This window comes from Thamnophis elegans, chromosome 13, assembly GCF_009769535.1.
Source record: "Thamnophis elegans isolate rThaEle1 chromosome 13, rThaEle1.pri, whole genome shotgun sequence".
Lineage (NCBI taxonomy): Eukaryota > Metazoa > Chordata > Lepidosauria > Squamata > Colubridae > Thamnophis > Thamnophis elegans.
The window spans coordinates 16,692,201-16,707,204 of record NC_045553.1 but is presented as its reverse complement, the minus strand read 5'-3'; the positions used below and the strand labels follow the sequence as shown (position 1 = coordinate 16,707,204).

The following is a 15,004-nucleotide window of genomic DNA, read 5'->3' as shown; positions in this document are numbered from 1 at the left end:
TGCAGAAGATGCAAATGAGAAGGGTCAGACCTTCCTGACTTTCCCCTCACCTCTCCTCCCCCCCCACCTTTTTTGTGGAATGGAGTATTTTATACAACATTCATTCCTGGATTGGAGTAAAAGTCCTTGGGTTCAGAGAACCTCAGCATTCTTGCACAGACTTGCCTTCACTTGTTTTGTTTGCTTTTTCTCCATTAGGTTTGATGGGCCACCTAGATCAGCGTTTCTCAACCTCAGTAAGTTTAAGATATGCGACTTTAATTCCCAGCATTCTCCAGACATTGCTTGGCTGGGGAATTCTGGGCAGGTGTTGAAGTCCACATACCTTAAAGCTGCAGAGATTGAGTAACGCTTATCTAGAGATATGCAGGCACTTTGAGCACAACCTATTTCAAACCTGATTCAGCTTTTTCAAGCAGGAAAATGGGCTGCTTGTCTCATTCTGAAAGTATTTCAAAGACAGGCCTGTTTGGAGTCTGAGACATGCTATTCTGAACTCAAAACACTTGCAAAACACTTTTTAAAAAGGATATTGTTAATCCGAAACCCTTCTAATGTTGAGTGAGGGTGCAGCCTCTGGATTACTAGATGCAGAGGGGCAGCAAAGTCTCCATTCAGAGTGCAGAAAGTGCCCTTCCAGCTCAGGCAGGCAAAAGTGGCTGTGTTTTGCAGCACATGAGCTCCATTCTTCATTTTTAGAATAGAAAGACAAAGCATGTCTACATTTCCAATGCAGGAAAAGCCAGAATTTGTGGGAAATGATGGCATGTTATCATCCGTACGTCTCTATTACCCCAAGCATTTGGTGACTTTTGTTCCAAACAGGGTTTGAATTTTTAGTTAGTTCTGGCTTGAACTTGGGAACAAGTGGTATGCTGTGGATTTCCAGTGACCAGAATCCCCTATAGCTGTGATGGCACACAGAGCCCTCTCTGTGGGCATCTGCACCGTCACCAACTGGTGTTCACGGGCACCAGAGCACTGGAAAATGGCCTGAAAACAGCCAAAAAAAACCCAGGCCATTTTCGGGCCATTTCAGGCTGTTTTCTGGGCTGTTTTTGGCCCTGAAAATGGTCCAAAAAACCAGCCTGAAATATGGCAAGAAAACAGCCAAAAAACAGGCAGGTGGGTGCTGGCCAGCTGATCTTTGGGTTTCTGGCGCTCTAGCATGCCCACATGCACAAACGTTCTGGTTTGGGCACTTGGTGCTGAAAAGGTTCACCCTCACTGTCCTTTAGTGAGTCTTCTTTCCCTCCTCAGGGCCCAACATGAGGAACAAGCGTGGAAAGACAGTTCCTTATTACCCAACTGGCATATTTAAGTTAGCTAGTCAAATGGTTTTTATAGCAAATAGTTTTGGATTCAGAAGGGCTTGTGGTATAACATCCTGACCAAATAAGCCTATTGCGTAGCCAAATAAGCCTATTGTGTATTCCTTGGGTGGGGGGGTCGGTTCTTTATCAGTTCTTCAGCCTGGATCTTTCTTCAGAGAATGAAGAATTTCAGGCATTGAGAGCTACCCACTTTTTTTCCTGTATAAATGCTGTTGTTTTATTGCACCTCGTCTAATATTTGCATTTGAGGTGAAGCCTGTAAGGCCTATAAATACTTGATACCACAAGGACAGGGTGTGAGTAGAAAGCTGCTCTCAGCACTTTCAGTGAAGCATCATCTTTAAATAAAGAAGTATACTATTGTAGAATGATAGAACCATAAGGGTTTGTGGGACCTTCAAGATCCTTTAGTGCAACTGGCTGCCCAAGCAGTAACTTACAGCATTGCCAGGAGATGGCCTTTGTTGAAGCTGCTCCAGCAAAAGAAAGTCCATCAGCCCTCTAGGCAGCACCTTCTATTTTTCAACAACTCTTAATGTTGGGACAGTCTTCTTGATGCTCAAATGAAATCTATTCCACCTGCAGTTTAAACCCATTGCTTCTTGTCTTGCATTCTGTATAACTCCGAATGCTGCTTCTGCACCTTGTTTGTGACAGCTTTTCAGAGACTTGAAGACGGTGATTGTATTTCCCTTTCGTTTTTTCTTTTCCAGACACTGCCTGGCGGTGTCTCCAAACGTTTCCCATCCTTTTTGTTTTGTATGCCTCTTGTTTTCCAAAAACAATTGAGATTGTCATTGTCCTTCTCAAAATCCAATCATCTTGTTTTAATGACCCTGTAATCCCTTGCGGAGTAGAGCCTAGGCAACTGAATGGAGCTGAGTGTTTACTGGCCGGATGCCCTTCCTGTTGCCAAAGCAGAGTTATATTCAGCAGATATACTCTTATCGTGCCCCAAGAGAGAAATATCTGCCGCTACCTAGAATCGATCTCAAAATCCAATACCAGAATAGAATTCAATGTTCTAGAGCAGAACATAGAGCCAAGAAAGAAAACCTGGAGGTTTTTAAGAGGAGACTGGACAACCATTTGTCTGGAATGGTATAGGTTCTCCTGCTTGAGCAGGGGGTTGGACTAGAAGGCCTCTAAGGTCCCTTCCAGCTCTGTTACTCTGGACGCTGTTGTTGACCTGTATCTCTGTTGATGCAGTTTAGAATCACATTTGCTTTTTTCTCTTTATAGTTGCCACACGTTATGGACTCACGGTCAGCTGGACATGATCCCCTTAAGATACCAAGATCCTTTTGCGTGTGCAACTATCAATTAGAGTTCCCTCCTCTGTTACACATGTAGTTTTTCACACAAGAGTTTGGGACTCCTCCTTGGTCCTCCTTGAAATTCACTTGGCTTGCGTTTGCCCAGGGTTCCAATTGACTGTTTTCTGAGATACTTTCCATCTTTCTATTTCTGCAAATCTAATACAGGCAGTCCTTGACTTACAGCCGTTCATTTAGTGACTGAAGATGCAACAGCACTGAAAAAAGTGACTTATGACCGATTTTCACACTTAACGACCATTGCAGCCTCCACGTGGTCATGTGATCTAAATTCAGACAGTTGGTAACTGACTTCATATTTATGACGCTTGCAGCTTCCCAGGGTCACGCGATCCCTTTTGCAACCTTCTGACCAGGAAAGTCAACAGGGAAGCCAGATTGATTTACCAACCGTCTTACTAATTTAACAACTGCAGATTCACTTAACAACTGGGGCAAAAGGTCTGAAAATGGGACAAAACTCACTTAACAACTGTCTCACTTAGCAGTGGGAATTTTGGGCTCACTTGTCATAAGTCAAGGACTATCTGTAGCCCTGAAACGTCTTCAAAAGAAAAAAAAAAGAAAGTCCAATTGCCTCCTGAAAAAGCACCTTTGGGACTACCTGCAGTCACGTGTTCTAACCTCTTCTCTTGGTCATTTGTAAATAAGCCCATGAAGTGGACCAGGCCAGGAAATCAACACCCAGGGAGACTAAAACCACTTTTATTGAGAATGGCTGTAAAAGTATAGAGGTAAAAATTTTGCAAGTATGTGCCATAAACCTTCTCCATCCTGTTCTAGTTCAGCGATTTAGGGAAGTATCTACCTGAGCTGCTTCCAAATGTTACCTCATTACATACTCCAGGTCGTTAGCATGGAGTTGCCAGTGCTGCTTCACTCTTCCCAGCTTCACATGGACCCACTAATGTGTAACTTGCCTGAGATATGATTATTATATTCATCCTGCTCTGCCTTTTGATAGAGCAGACCAGCCTACATGTGCCATCTTCTCTGCTGGAGTCACACGGGTTGAAGGCTTTCCAAAAATTAAAACACGTTGAGCGTGCTGCATTCCTGGCTCAGCTCAACTGGTGACTGTCAGAAAAGGAGATGAGGTTGGTTTGGCAGGATTACTCTTTGTAAACCTCCGCGGGCTTTTGCCAAGCGATGCATTCTTCTCTCAGTGCACACAAGCCAACTGCTTAGTCATCGGTTCCAGAGTTTTGGTCAGGAATCACATCAATCTGGATGGTGCTTTGCTCTCCGTTCTCTCTCTCCCCCCCCCCTTTTGAAAGTGGGGCAGCTTTCCCCTTCTCCGAACTTCTGACGCTCCTTCTTCCATGGTTCCTCAGCTGCACCAAAAAATCCTTCAACTCAACACCCACAGGTCCCTTTGTGGTTCTTGGAGGATCTGATTTTGGAGCCCTGAACCTATTTGCAGCAATGGATTCATTGGGATCCCTCATCATCATCTTTTTACTGCCTTTTCTTCACCACTCCCTCATTTTTGTACTTAGAACCCTTTGAGGGCAATTCCCCCGAAGGAGAAGCTGGAAGCCATGTAGCAATTGGGGCCTCTCCCCATCTTGCCTTCTCCTCTTAGCAGCCGCTCACCCCTCCCTCCTCCTGCTTTCACCACCCCTGGAACCAAAAGGGGCTTTCATTGCTTTCGGCTTCCCTTGTGAGCTCTGCTCCTTTGGCCCTTCAGGCTCCCCACTTCCTGCGTTAGCTGCTGTCTGACAGGCTTCCGTGGGGATTGACACCCGTCTTCTTGTCCCTTTGGTCAAAAGCTCCTTGGGCTTCTTGGGTGGGTTCCTGAGCTGCTTTTTCCTCCTTAGTCGACATCTGAGTTTATGAGGCATTCTCTTGCACTCCCTTTAAGAGAAATTTTGTCTGCGGGATTCTGCCTAGTATTTCTCTGAAGTTGTTGGTCTCCTGAAATCTAACAGGCGTGTATGGCCGTGCTCCATTTTCTCACTCTTGAACCCCAAGATGGTCTCATTTCTGCCCAGATTTCCACTGTTTTTTCCTCTTCTGCCAACTCTTCCTTTTGATTAGGATCAGATTGAGGAGAAGCAAGACCTTTGTCTTCTCTCTGGCCTTCTAGAAAACAAAAGTCAGCAGGACCAGGGAGGAATTTAAAGAGTTTGCAATCATGCATGAGCTAGTTTTTGAGCAGATGTGCAAATTGAAATCTCCCTTAATTCTCCTCTGTCTCTCCTTCTGAAAAGTCTGTCTTCTGTCCATTATGCAGGTCTTCTGCTTGTCTTTGTGGTCCCTAGCACCTTGTCACAATTGTTTTGTCTCCCCTTCCTTATATTTTTACCCAAATCCCTTTGAATAAGTTCTTATCCTTAAATTACTGGAACTTTGAATAGGTGTATTTCCTTCTCTGTTAACGTGGAAGGCATTGTACAATTTTACAAACAAAAGATACATTTTTTGTAATTCCATTGCCCATTGGTGCACTTTAAAAATGATGTAGACAAAATTTAAATAAACACAGGATGAAGAGTCAGCAGTATAGAAAGCAAGTTTTACAAGAAGAGGTGAAGTAACTGTCTGGCTTAGTCTAGTGAACAGAAAGCCAACACTTTATGGGACAAATTCATGTTGTGTCCCATGAAGACCAAGGAGATTTTGTTAACTGGTTCTGAAAGTTGAAGAAACATGAAGAACTTTCCTTGTCTTGAGGAGTCTTAACAGTGGGGCCATTTAGCCACTGCTGTCAATCTTCAAGCAAAGACCGCATAGGTACCTCCTTAAGGTGCACCAGCCGCCTGGTTTTGTGCATAAAGCTAAGATGGACTTCAGCATCCTGCCATGTTTTATTCTGGTTTTTCTACTTGAAAGCGCTGAAATACAGTGGGGAGTGACTTGCTTGCAAAGATTATAGATTTAAATGTTTGGCTTGCAAAGTAACAGAACACAGAAATAGAAGATTTGTGTGCGGGAACTGCTAACACTGACAGTGGGATTTAAAATTCATTTTGAAAGTGTTGAACCAGCAGCTTGCCTTATTCTTCGGGGATTCTGGAAGACTGGTTCTTAATTGAAATATTTAAGGTTGTTTAAAACATCATCCAGAGCAGCACTCTTGACTGACTTGAGGAAACCCACTGTGACTTAATAAGTAATGAAAAAGTGTGTTTTCCACTAGCCCTTTACACAACGGGAAAGCTTCTGAAATTGACAGATTATTAAAATAAGGTTGCACGAAGGCGTGAAGGGATGATCACATTTCTTGCCTTCTGTGCCTAGGGAGGAAGACTGCAGAGGTAGCAGGCTTGGGCCTCAGGAAGGCACTTGATTGTCAGCAGTTAAACATGTTTGTCTTTACTAAACTATGTTCGACACAAGCCACGGCAAGTCATATTTTCTCCCCCAAGATTAATGGCACCACCAAATGGGGAACAGAATTAAAGCCTCTAGAAAATAAGCAGGGGAATAGCTGGTACTCAAAGCTGGTATCCAAAATAGCTGCCAAGCAAGCTGGAAATTAAAGCACTAGAAATGTTCTCCCGCTGCTTCATCTTGCAGAGTTGGGCTACCTGGGAAGGACGCTTTTAAGAATAGGTTGGACAGCCCATATGTTCAGAATGGTATAGAATAGGGGCATCTGAGCTTAGGAACTTTTAAGACCTTTGGACTTCAACTCCCAGCATTCCCAAGCCAGCCAGGGGAATTCTGGGAGTTGAAGTTCACAGGTTTTTAAAGTTCCCAAGGTTGAACACCTGATATCAGGTCTCCTGCTTTTGAGTAGGGGATTGGACTAGAAGACCTCCAAGGTCCCTTCCAACTCTGTTATTCTGTAATTCTGGGCTCTCATACCTGCTCCTTCCTTATCTCAAACCCTCAGCTCTGTCCAAACGCAGAAGGTCAATGCTGCCCTCGTGTCGGGCTGCTGAGCAGTGCCCGTGAAATGAAGTGGAGGCCTGGGCTTCTTTCAGTTGAATATCCTTTTCGGCAGCGCTACTTGGAAAGATACACTTTTGCCTGATATTTGGCTTGGTTGAGATTTGAAAGGGGCAAACAGTCGCTGCACTAAATGAGTTGGCTACTGAGGAGGGAGGCACTGAGTAGATCCTGGTAAATTTCCCCAGTTTTGATTTGGACATCTTAGCTGTTGCTTTAAGTTGAGGTTTATTTACCATACTATATGCAAGTAGTGCTTGACTTAAGGACTGTTCACTTAGTGACCATTCAAAATCACAGTGGACTTAGGATCCTGATTCAAAGTTCCAACATCTCCTTCTCCAGGTGTGGTCACCTCAGAGCGTTGTGACATTCGGCAGCCTGCATGCATGTGACTCTGATTTGTGGTGGGGCTTTTTGGGGGGGGGGGGAGAAGAAACTGTTTTTTACTTCCAGCTTTTTTCATCCCGTAGCGAACAATTAGTTCAGTCAACAACAACTACGTGTTCGCTTAATGACCGCTGCAAAAAAGGCCCAATTACAAGTTCAGTTATGGTCATACGTTGAGGACTACCTGTCTCTCATGCTTCATACAGGAGCTCAAGGCATCAGAGTGAAGGGTTCCTTCTACTAGCCTCTTTTCTCTGACCCTGGGCCCCCTGGGAGGGGGTTGATCTGGGAGAAGCTGCCTGCTCAAGGCCCCTCAGAAGCCTCAGGGGTTCCCTGCACCTGGTCCAGCAACCACACCAGCTGGCATATTTCTGCCCTGGGCCTTCACCACCAAAGATTTTTCTTTTCACCCATGCCTCTTCTTCTGCCTGACAATGCAGGTCTGATTTCATTCGTTCTTTTCGCAGCTCTGGCCATGGGCCTCTGTGTAGCAATGATTGCCTTCGTCCGGCTGCCGAGCCTTAAGGTCTCCTGCCTGCTGCTATCAGGGCTATTAATTTATGATGTCTTTTGGGTGAGTTTTTGAATCCATATCTGTATTTCTAGATATATCTGCATCTGTTACCACAAGCATAACATTCCTCCAGCTTTAGAATTTGGCTTGCAGAATTTAACATCACAGCTACTTTTATTGGGTGTTATGGAATGCCTCTACAGGCATTATATTTCAGAATGCTTTGCATTTATCAGTGTCAAAATGCCTTTTCATTTATATAAAATGTATGTTCATTTCCCCCCCCCATAGACATTCCCCTGAGGCTCTCATGTTCCCTTCAGCTGGGAAAAGTGTGGAAGGATCTGCAATCTTCATTAAGGGAGCTAAATATACATCTTAATGTATACATCTTAATGCACTTCAGAGTTTGGGAAATAAAAAGCTGCTACATGATGTGCATCATAAACCAGGCTTGCCATAAAAATCTAACATATTTTAATTCTAAACATTTGCTCTTCCGTTTATTTATTTATTCGTTCCTTTGAGCTTGAAAGACCGTATTAGGCATATCATATCAACAGCTGTGACTTCATGGAAAGCAAAGCTGCTGGAGTTTCTGGAATGGAAGCACAGCGATGCTTTAAAAAAAATCCCTTAACCAGCTCTTTGGTAGCTGCTACTTTATTGTGCTTGCAGGCACTAAGGGACATCCCCATCAAGTCATTTTCCTTCTCTCTTTCCTAGATTTTAGAGCAGGGGTCTCAAACGCAAGGTCCGGGGGCCGGATCTGGCCCACAGGGTGCTTAGATTGGGCCCACGGGACCACCCTGGAAACAGTGAAGGACCAGCCTATGGTGCCTCTGCCAGCGAAAACAGAGCTTGGGGAAGAGCTCTGTTTTCACTTGCAGAGGGTTGCAGGAGGCCAGTTGAGCCAAAAATGGAGTTCAGGAACCCATTTTCACTGGCAAAGTGCTTGGCCGGCAGAAGCGCCCTGACACGAGTGACATTGAGCTGCCCCCTCCCCTGGCTGCCCCCCTCCCCAGGTGAAACACAACCCTGATTGGGCCCTCAATGAAATCAAGTTTGACACCCCTGCCTTAGAGACACAGGGGGTGGGCAGGCCTCACCTTCCAAATCTCTGAAGCAACATCAGTGAGGAATGCCCAAAGAGGGCTGGGCAGATCTTCAGCAGTGATCCGTTGTTTGGGGGTGAAATTCCTGGCACAGTCTCTAGTTTGCTGTTGAGTTTTGCAGAGTTGCCTCTCTGTGAAGACCTGCCTTCTTGGAAGCTGGGCTGTTTATTTTTCAGTGTCCCTCAAAGGGTAGTTATAAGCTGGACCAGCCTCCCACTTCCTTGTTTCCTGCTGACTAGTTAAGTTCTTCTATTTAAGGAAGGGCTACCAAGTCATAGATAGAGATGAATGATGCAAGTGGACACTTTCGGTCACTGTTTAATTTGCCCACAGAAGATTTCTGTATGACTTTCCCACCAGCAACAGGGCTGCTCAGCCTGGTCCCTGAGATCTGGTGGGTGCATCTGCCAGCCCCCTTTGGCTTCCCTGCTGCAGGTCCCAAGTTGGCTTGTGAGGAGTTCAGCCTCGCTCTTTCACCCCTCCAGGTCTTCTTCTCTGCCTACATCTTCAACAGCAACGTCATGGTGAAAGTGGCCACACAGCCGGCAGACAACCCCCTGGACGTTTTATCTCGGAAGCTTCACCTGGGGCCCAGTGTTGGCCGAGACGTCCCCCGCTTGTCGCTGCCTGGCAAACTTGTCTTTCCAAGGTAGGAAAGTTTCCTGTCTTTGACTTCTCGACTTTGGGGACTATTTTCAGGACTGATAGCCTCCCGTTCATCAACTGGCTTCCTCTTGCTCTTTTGTAGTTCTACGGGCAGCCATTTTTCCATGCTGGGGATCGGAGACATTGTGATGCCAGGCCTCCTGCTTTGCTTTGTTCTGCGTTATGACAACTACAAAAAACAGGCGAACGGAGATTCCTGTGGCACAGCAGGACCCGGGAATATTTCTGGCCGGATGCAAAAAGTCTCTTATTTCCATTGCACTCTCATCGGATACTTTGTAGGTAAGAGGAAAAGACAGCTGGAAACGTGTGTGTGTGTGTGTGTGTGTTGTGTATGTGTGTTCATTGGATCCCTCCAGGGAAAGAATGTTTCCCTTACAAAACTCCTCAACATTCTTTGTAGCATTTTCCTGAATCTCCCCCTCTCGCAAACTCTTCATTTGGGTTTGCCGCTGTTCATAATTTAGTGTGGTTTATGATTCTTTTCCAAGTGCAAAACAAACAAAAAAGGTAAGAAGTGTAAATTCTTAAAACTTATATATGTTGATCAAAGCTTAACTTTGACACATACAAGTAGTTCTCGACACACCCACAATTTGGGTACGGGATATCAGTTGTTAAGAGAGTAGTCATTAAATGAGACATCACAACACTGCTTCACTTAATAATGCTGGGTCTCTCAGTTGCTGTTATTTAGCGATCTCTGGGGTAATTAGCGGATGGAGTTCCAGGTAAGGCCCTGGGCGGGCACACAGCTTGGAAGTGCTGTGGACATATTTCTCCCCTCAAGCTGAAGATCCAAGGAGGATGGTCGGCCCCTGAGCAGAGATATGTGTACATGTGGCTTCAAGGACTTCTTCCACTCCTGAATCAGCCCAAACACATTGTCCTTCTCCTCTAGCCCTGAAAACCTTCCTTGGTGAAATCCAAGCAAGATTTTCAGTGCTAAAACAGGTAGTCGACCTGCACTGACTTCCCAGGGTCTCCCCATCCCTCTGAGGCACCCCATAGAAAGCCTTGACTTCCTGGGGAAACTGCAGATATACTGCAGGACACTTACCCATGGTCATCAGTGCCAGTGGGTTGCCAATTGCCCAGATTACAATCACTTTGGGGGAGGGGGGTTGGAACATTTTGTGATGGTCAGACCATAAAGCACCTTTTCTGAGGCATTGTTAATCTGAACCTCATTAACATGACACCATTTACGTAAGGGAGAAATGGAGAAATAGACTTTTAACTCATATTTGTGTATGTATCTTTGTGCCTTTGAGTCATTTTTTGGCTCCAGTGACTGCCCAGACAAGTCCCTGCTGGTTTTTTGCAAGATTTGCAGAAGTGGTTTGCCATGACTTCCTGCCCAGGGCGGAGAGAAGAGGCCAAATGTCAGCCAGCTTACAGCCTTGGTACCTTGATCCATACCCCAAACTTATTTTCATAAGCATAATACATGCAGGGTGGATTTCTAAATAGTTTCCAAATGGGACTCCTGGCAATCCAGATGCAGAAAGAGAGTGAGGTCTTCAGATCACTGTATAATTGGCAGAAAGCGTCTTTGTCATTGTAACAGCCTGGGGTTTGCCACTTCCTGCCAGCTTTCCCAATTGATTTGATTGTAGGAAGCCAGCAGGAAATTGCCCAGCATAATGGCATTCACTTAACAGTGACACACACAACTGCCTGGATTGCCATTGCTAAGCAAAGCATTTACACTTTATTGCTTGGTGATGGCATTCCCAGGCCTGTAGAATACCTGTAGACTTTTTAACCAAACTTAGAAGATGATTTATGCTGGGCATTCCAAATAGAATAATTAAATTCATGAGGTATGGTAGCTTGAAGTTTTTTGTTTAGCTTTTTTATAAGCATGGTGTTTTCTAAAATGCAGGTAGTCCTTATGACCACAATTGAGCCCAAAATTTATGTTGCTGAGTGAGAAATTTGTTAAGTGAGTTTTGCCACATTTTGCGACCTTTCTTGTCACAGTTGTTAAGTGTATCACTACAATTGATAAGTTGGGTAACCCGGTTATTAAGTGAATCTGGCCTTCCCCATTGTCTTTCCTTGTCAGAAGGTTGCAAAAGGTGATGACATTGTCCCTGGGACACAACAATGATCATAAATATGAATCAGTTGCCAAGCATCTGGATTTTGATCATATGATCATAGAGAAGCTGCAAAGTTCGTCACTGTGAAAAACGGTCATAAGTCACATTTTTCAGTGCCGTTGTAACGTTGAAAAGTCACTAAATGAACTGTTGTAAGTCAAGGATCACCAGTATAGCCCTAATTTCTAATTAGTTTTAAATATACATCTATAGCCTGACTAGCTAATAGTATGACTAGCTGAGAAATGTAGCTTGGGAGCCTTATTAACTCTCAGAAGTTTTTTAGTTTTTAATTGGCAGCAAAGCTGGCTTGGAAATTCTGGGAGTTGACGTCCACAAAGTTGCCAAGGTTGGAGATCTCTGATTTGCAGATGATTCTATTTGGAAACGGGTAGCAAAGCAGAGCCAGCAAAGGCAAATCTCCTCTTCTGTCCCAGGCCTTTTAGAGGTAGTAGATTTCTCTGCTGAGTCAAAATGAGCATCTTCTAGCAGTGAATCCTCTTGCCTCGTTTGCAGGGCTCTTGACAGCAACCGTGGCATCTCGCATCCACCGGGCAGCCCAGCCGGCTCTGTTGTACCTGGTGCCCTTCACCTTGCTTCCACTCCTCACTATGGCCTACCTAAAGGTAAGTGGGGCAGGATGAAGACCAGCTGCGGGTTGCCCCCTTTGGAGCAGGGATCTGCCTGCGGAACTTAAAGTTGCCACGGTTGGAGACCCTTGCTTTGGAGAGTCTGACCTGTAGCCACAGAGTAGCTAATTCCTAGAAGGGTCTCTCTGGACACTCTAGTTCCTGCTCAAAAAAGGAGGAAAAATGCACTTGTGCCTTGAAAGGAGTGTGATCTTAAATCAGCTTTTGTTTTTATGTTACAGCTATATTTTTCTCCTAACCATTGCCACAAAAACAAACAAAAAATTGAGTCTGGTCACAGGGTCCCTGGGCGTTTGACCATCACAACTCTAAAAGCCAATACAAGAAAATGTCATTGATTCAGAAGAATTATAAGCTGCCTTTGAGGCCAGGCCATTCTGGACAAAACGTACATAGGCAAAACCGAATACAGTGATGCCTCGTTTTAACACAGGGATGTCCATTAAATTTAAACTGGTGTAAATCATTTGGTGATTCATCTCAAATGTATGATTGATGCAAATGATATAAAATATAACTGATGTAATTATGCACACTGGACAAATTACATGGACTGACTGGCTTTGGAAATGATGGATTGGAGACTAAAACACTGTCCCTCTGAACACTTCTAAGGGGGTGGGTGGCTGGAGAACCGACCCCCTGCTCAGCAAATACTCAGAGTTAATAACAGTTCTGGATGAGGAGATGTAAGAATCTGTCCTTCAATAGCATCCTCAGGGTCACATAATCATGATTTTGGTGCTTCAGACCAGCAGAGCCCATGGGGGAGCTGGCAGTCACATGCAGTCACAAGCATGTGGGTGCATGATTTGCTTAGTAGCTAGAACCGACTTCTTACACTGACATAGTCCTGCAATTTTCCACTTTATAACCTTAGCAATTAGCAATGGGATTGCTTTTCTGGTGACAGTCATTAACCGAGGATTACTTGTGCTTCTTGCAACCTGCACACTGTAACTCTAAAGGAAGCCCTAGGATTTCATCCTGGAGCCACATGAAACTGCAGGGCCCAAAATACAAAGAAGGGCATTGAAAGGCAAAATATACTAATGTTTGCTGTGGGGCCTCTGGAGACACTTTCCTAGAATAAACCTGGTCTTTTTGGGATGGCGGATGAGAATAAGCCGTTCCTGAGGCTTCTCAGTGCAGCATATTCTTTTTTCTACTCTGTCTGGAGCACCTGAGGTTTTCTACTGGGCTTTTGGCTAAAATGGCCCCTTAGATCATTGGTCCCCAGCCATTTCCCTTTAGAGGCTCCCACCAGCCCTTTGCATGGAGCCTTGAAATGCATTGATGGCCTCTGCCCCTGCCAGCCTTTCTTCAGAGGGAATCGGTGAAAATACTCATAGCAGACCAGGAATTCTAATGGCAGTAATCTGTATATTTGAATCCTTAGCAAGACATTGCCTGGCTTTATAAAGAGATCAAGATGGGGGAACTCCGAGTTCTTCTTGACTAGGCCTCACCATGGTGTCCTTCTGAACCATCTCGCAGGGGTTGGTGGGGGACTCACTCTTCTCCAGTCAGTGGTGGGAGAGGAGAGCTGAGACTTTCTGGATCTCTCCCCACTCTCTCCCTTCTTTAGACTCAGAATAATTTTATGGTCAATTTGAATGGACACTCATTGGCATACATTCAAATGAAACCCCATTGCAGACAGTTCTCAAAGGTTCTCCACCTCCAATGTACACTACATAAGCATGACTAAATAAATAAATAAATGCATACATAATTATGCATATACCCACAATATATCCTTCCTTGCTAATCCCCAGCTGATGGGGGGGGGGGGAAGCATCCATGGCTCCTATCCTGTGTCCTTCTTCGTCCTGGATCAAAGACCTCCGGCCTTAGAAACTGGCCTTTCCTGGGAGGGGAACGAACCGGTTCCTACTGAATCACCTCCAGATGGAGCAGCTTTGGGTTCCTCTTTGCCAAGGAAGTCCAGGTGATTCTGGATGGAGCTCTGCACCCCAGGTTAGAAGCCCTTTGGACTCACACGCCCTGCTCCGTTGGCAGCTGTGACCAGGTTTCCCACCGTGATCTTTTGTGTGCCAATTGCGACAAGTTCTTGGATTGGGCAGCCTTGCTCACAGTTGCTCAGCCCTGGTCACCTCCTGTTGGGCAGCTGTGGGTGCTCCATGCATGGCTGTTCTTGATCGTTCAGACTCTGCATCTTTACAAAACTCCCAGAATGGGAGACCATACTTCTTAAAGTTGCACAAGTTGAAAAATCCAGCCCTGCGTGATTGTGTCCTCACAAGTAATAACCAAGGGCTACTTGGGGGACTTGGAGTAGTGCCCCCCCCCCTTTAGGAGCTCCCCTCCCATGGAGTCTCGGCCAGCTGCATTTCTCTAGGCTTTAAGCAAAGCTGTGGAGGGCCTTTTGCATCCTCTAGCACAGGAAGGGCAAAGGAGCTGCAATTGGGCACTTTCCAGTTTAACTTTGTTTTATGTATTTTGGTTGTTAATTTTCTTCCGGGTATTCTTATTGATGAAAAGATGGAGCTCTCTCTAGAGCCTTGGGCATTGGGCCATTTACAAACCAAGTAAATAAACAAACTCTTCCGCTCTCTACAGATCCAGTATTTTGTCACTGCTACATACATTAAATCTGATTTAATTATTACTACATTTATATGCTGCTCATCTTGTTCGGAGGCTTGATTCTTCTGTCCGTTTCTTGCCTGTTTTTACTTTTCAGCTGGAATGGTTAGTGTGGTTTGCTCACAGACCCTAAATTTCCTTCCTTCCTTCCTGGTTCTCATTTGGGGAGAGAAGTGAAGGAGCTGAGCTGCTCCGCCCTCTCCCTGCACCTGTTTCTATATCATCCTGGTTGAGATGAGAGCAGAGGGCCACGCCTCCCCCTTTCTCCCCTTGGCTGCTGGCACGGCCCCAATGCCCCTTCCCTGGGGGTCCCGAGTGTCTTTCAGACTTCCTTTCTGGTCACGCCCATCCTCTCCCTCCTTCCTTCCTTCCTTCCTTCCTTC

General features: G+C 45.2%; 1 protein-coding gene across 3 annotated transcripts in view; it reads left to right on the top strand.

Annotated features, from left to right (window-relative positions):
* Positions 1-15,004, top strand: part of SPPL3 (signal peptide peptidase like 3) — a 171,844-nt gene that overhangs the window by 153,874 nt on the left and 2,966 nt on the right. For all 3 annotated transcript variants that reach the window (XM_032230089.1, XM_032230087.1, XM_032230088.1), the window contains 4 exons: positions 7,426-7,532; positions 9,073-9,236; positions 9,336-9,535; positions 11,878-11,987. In XM_032230089.1, the coding sequence (XP_032085980.1) occupies positions 7,426-7,532; positions 9,073-9,236; positions 9,336-9,535; positions 11,878-11,987 (581 nt within the window). The remainder of the gene's footprint in view (positions 1-7,425; positions 7,533-9,072; positions 9,237-9,335; positions 9,536-11,877; positions 11,988-15,004) is intronic.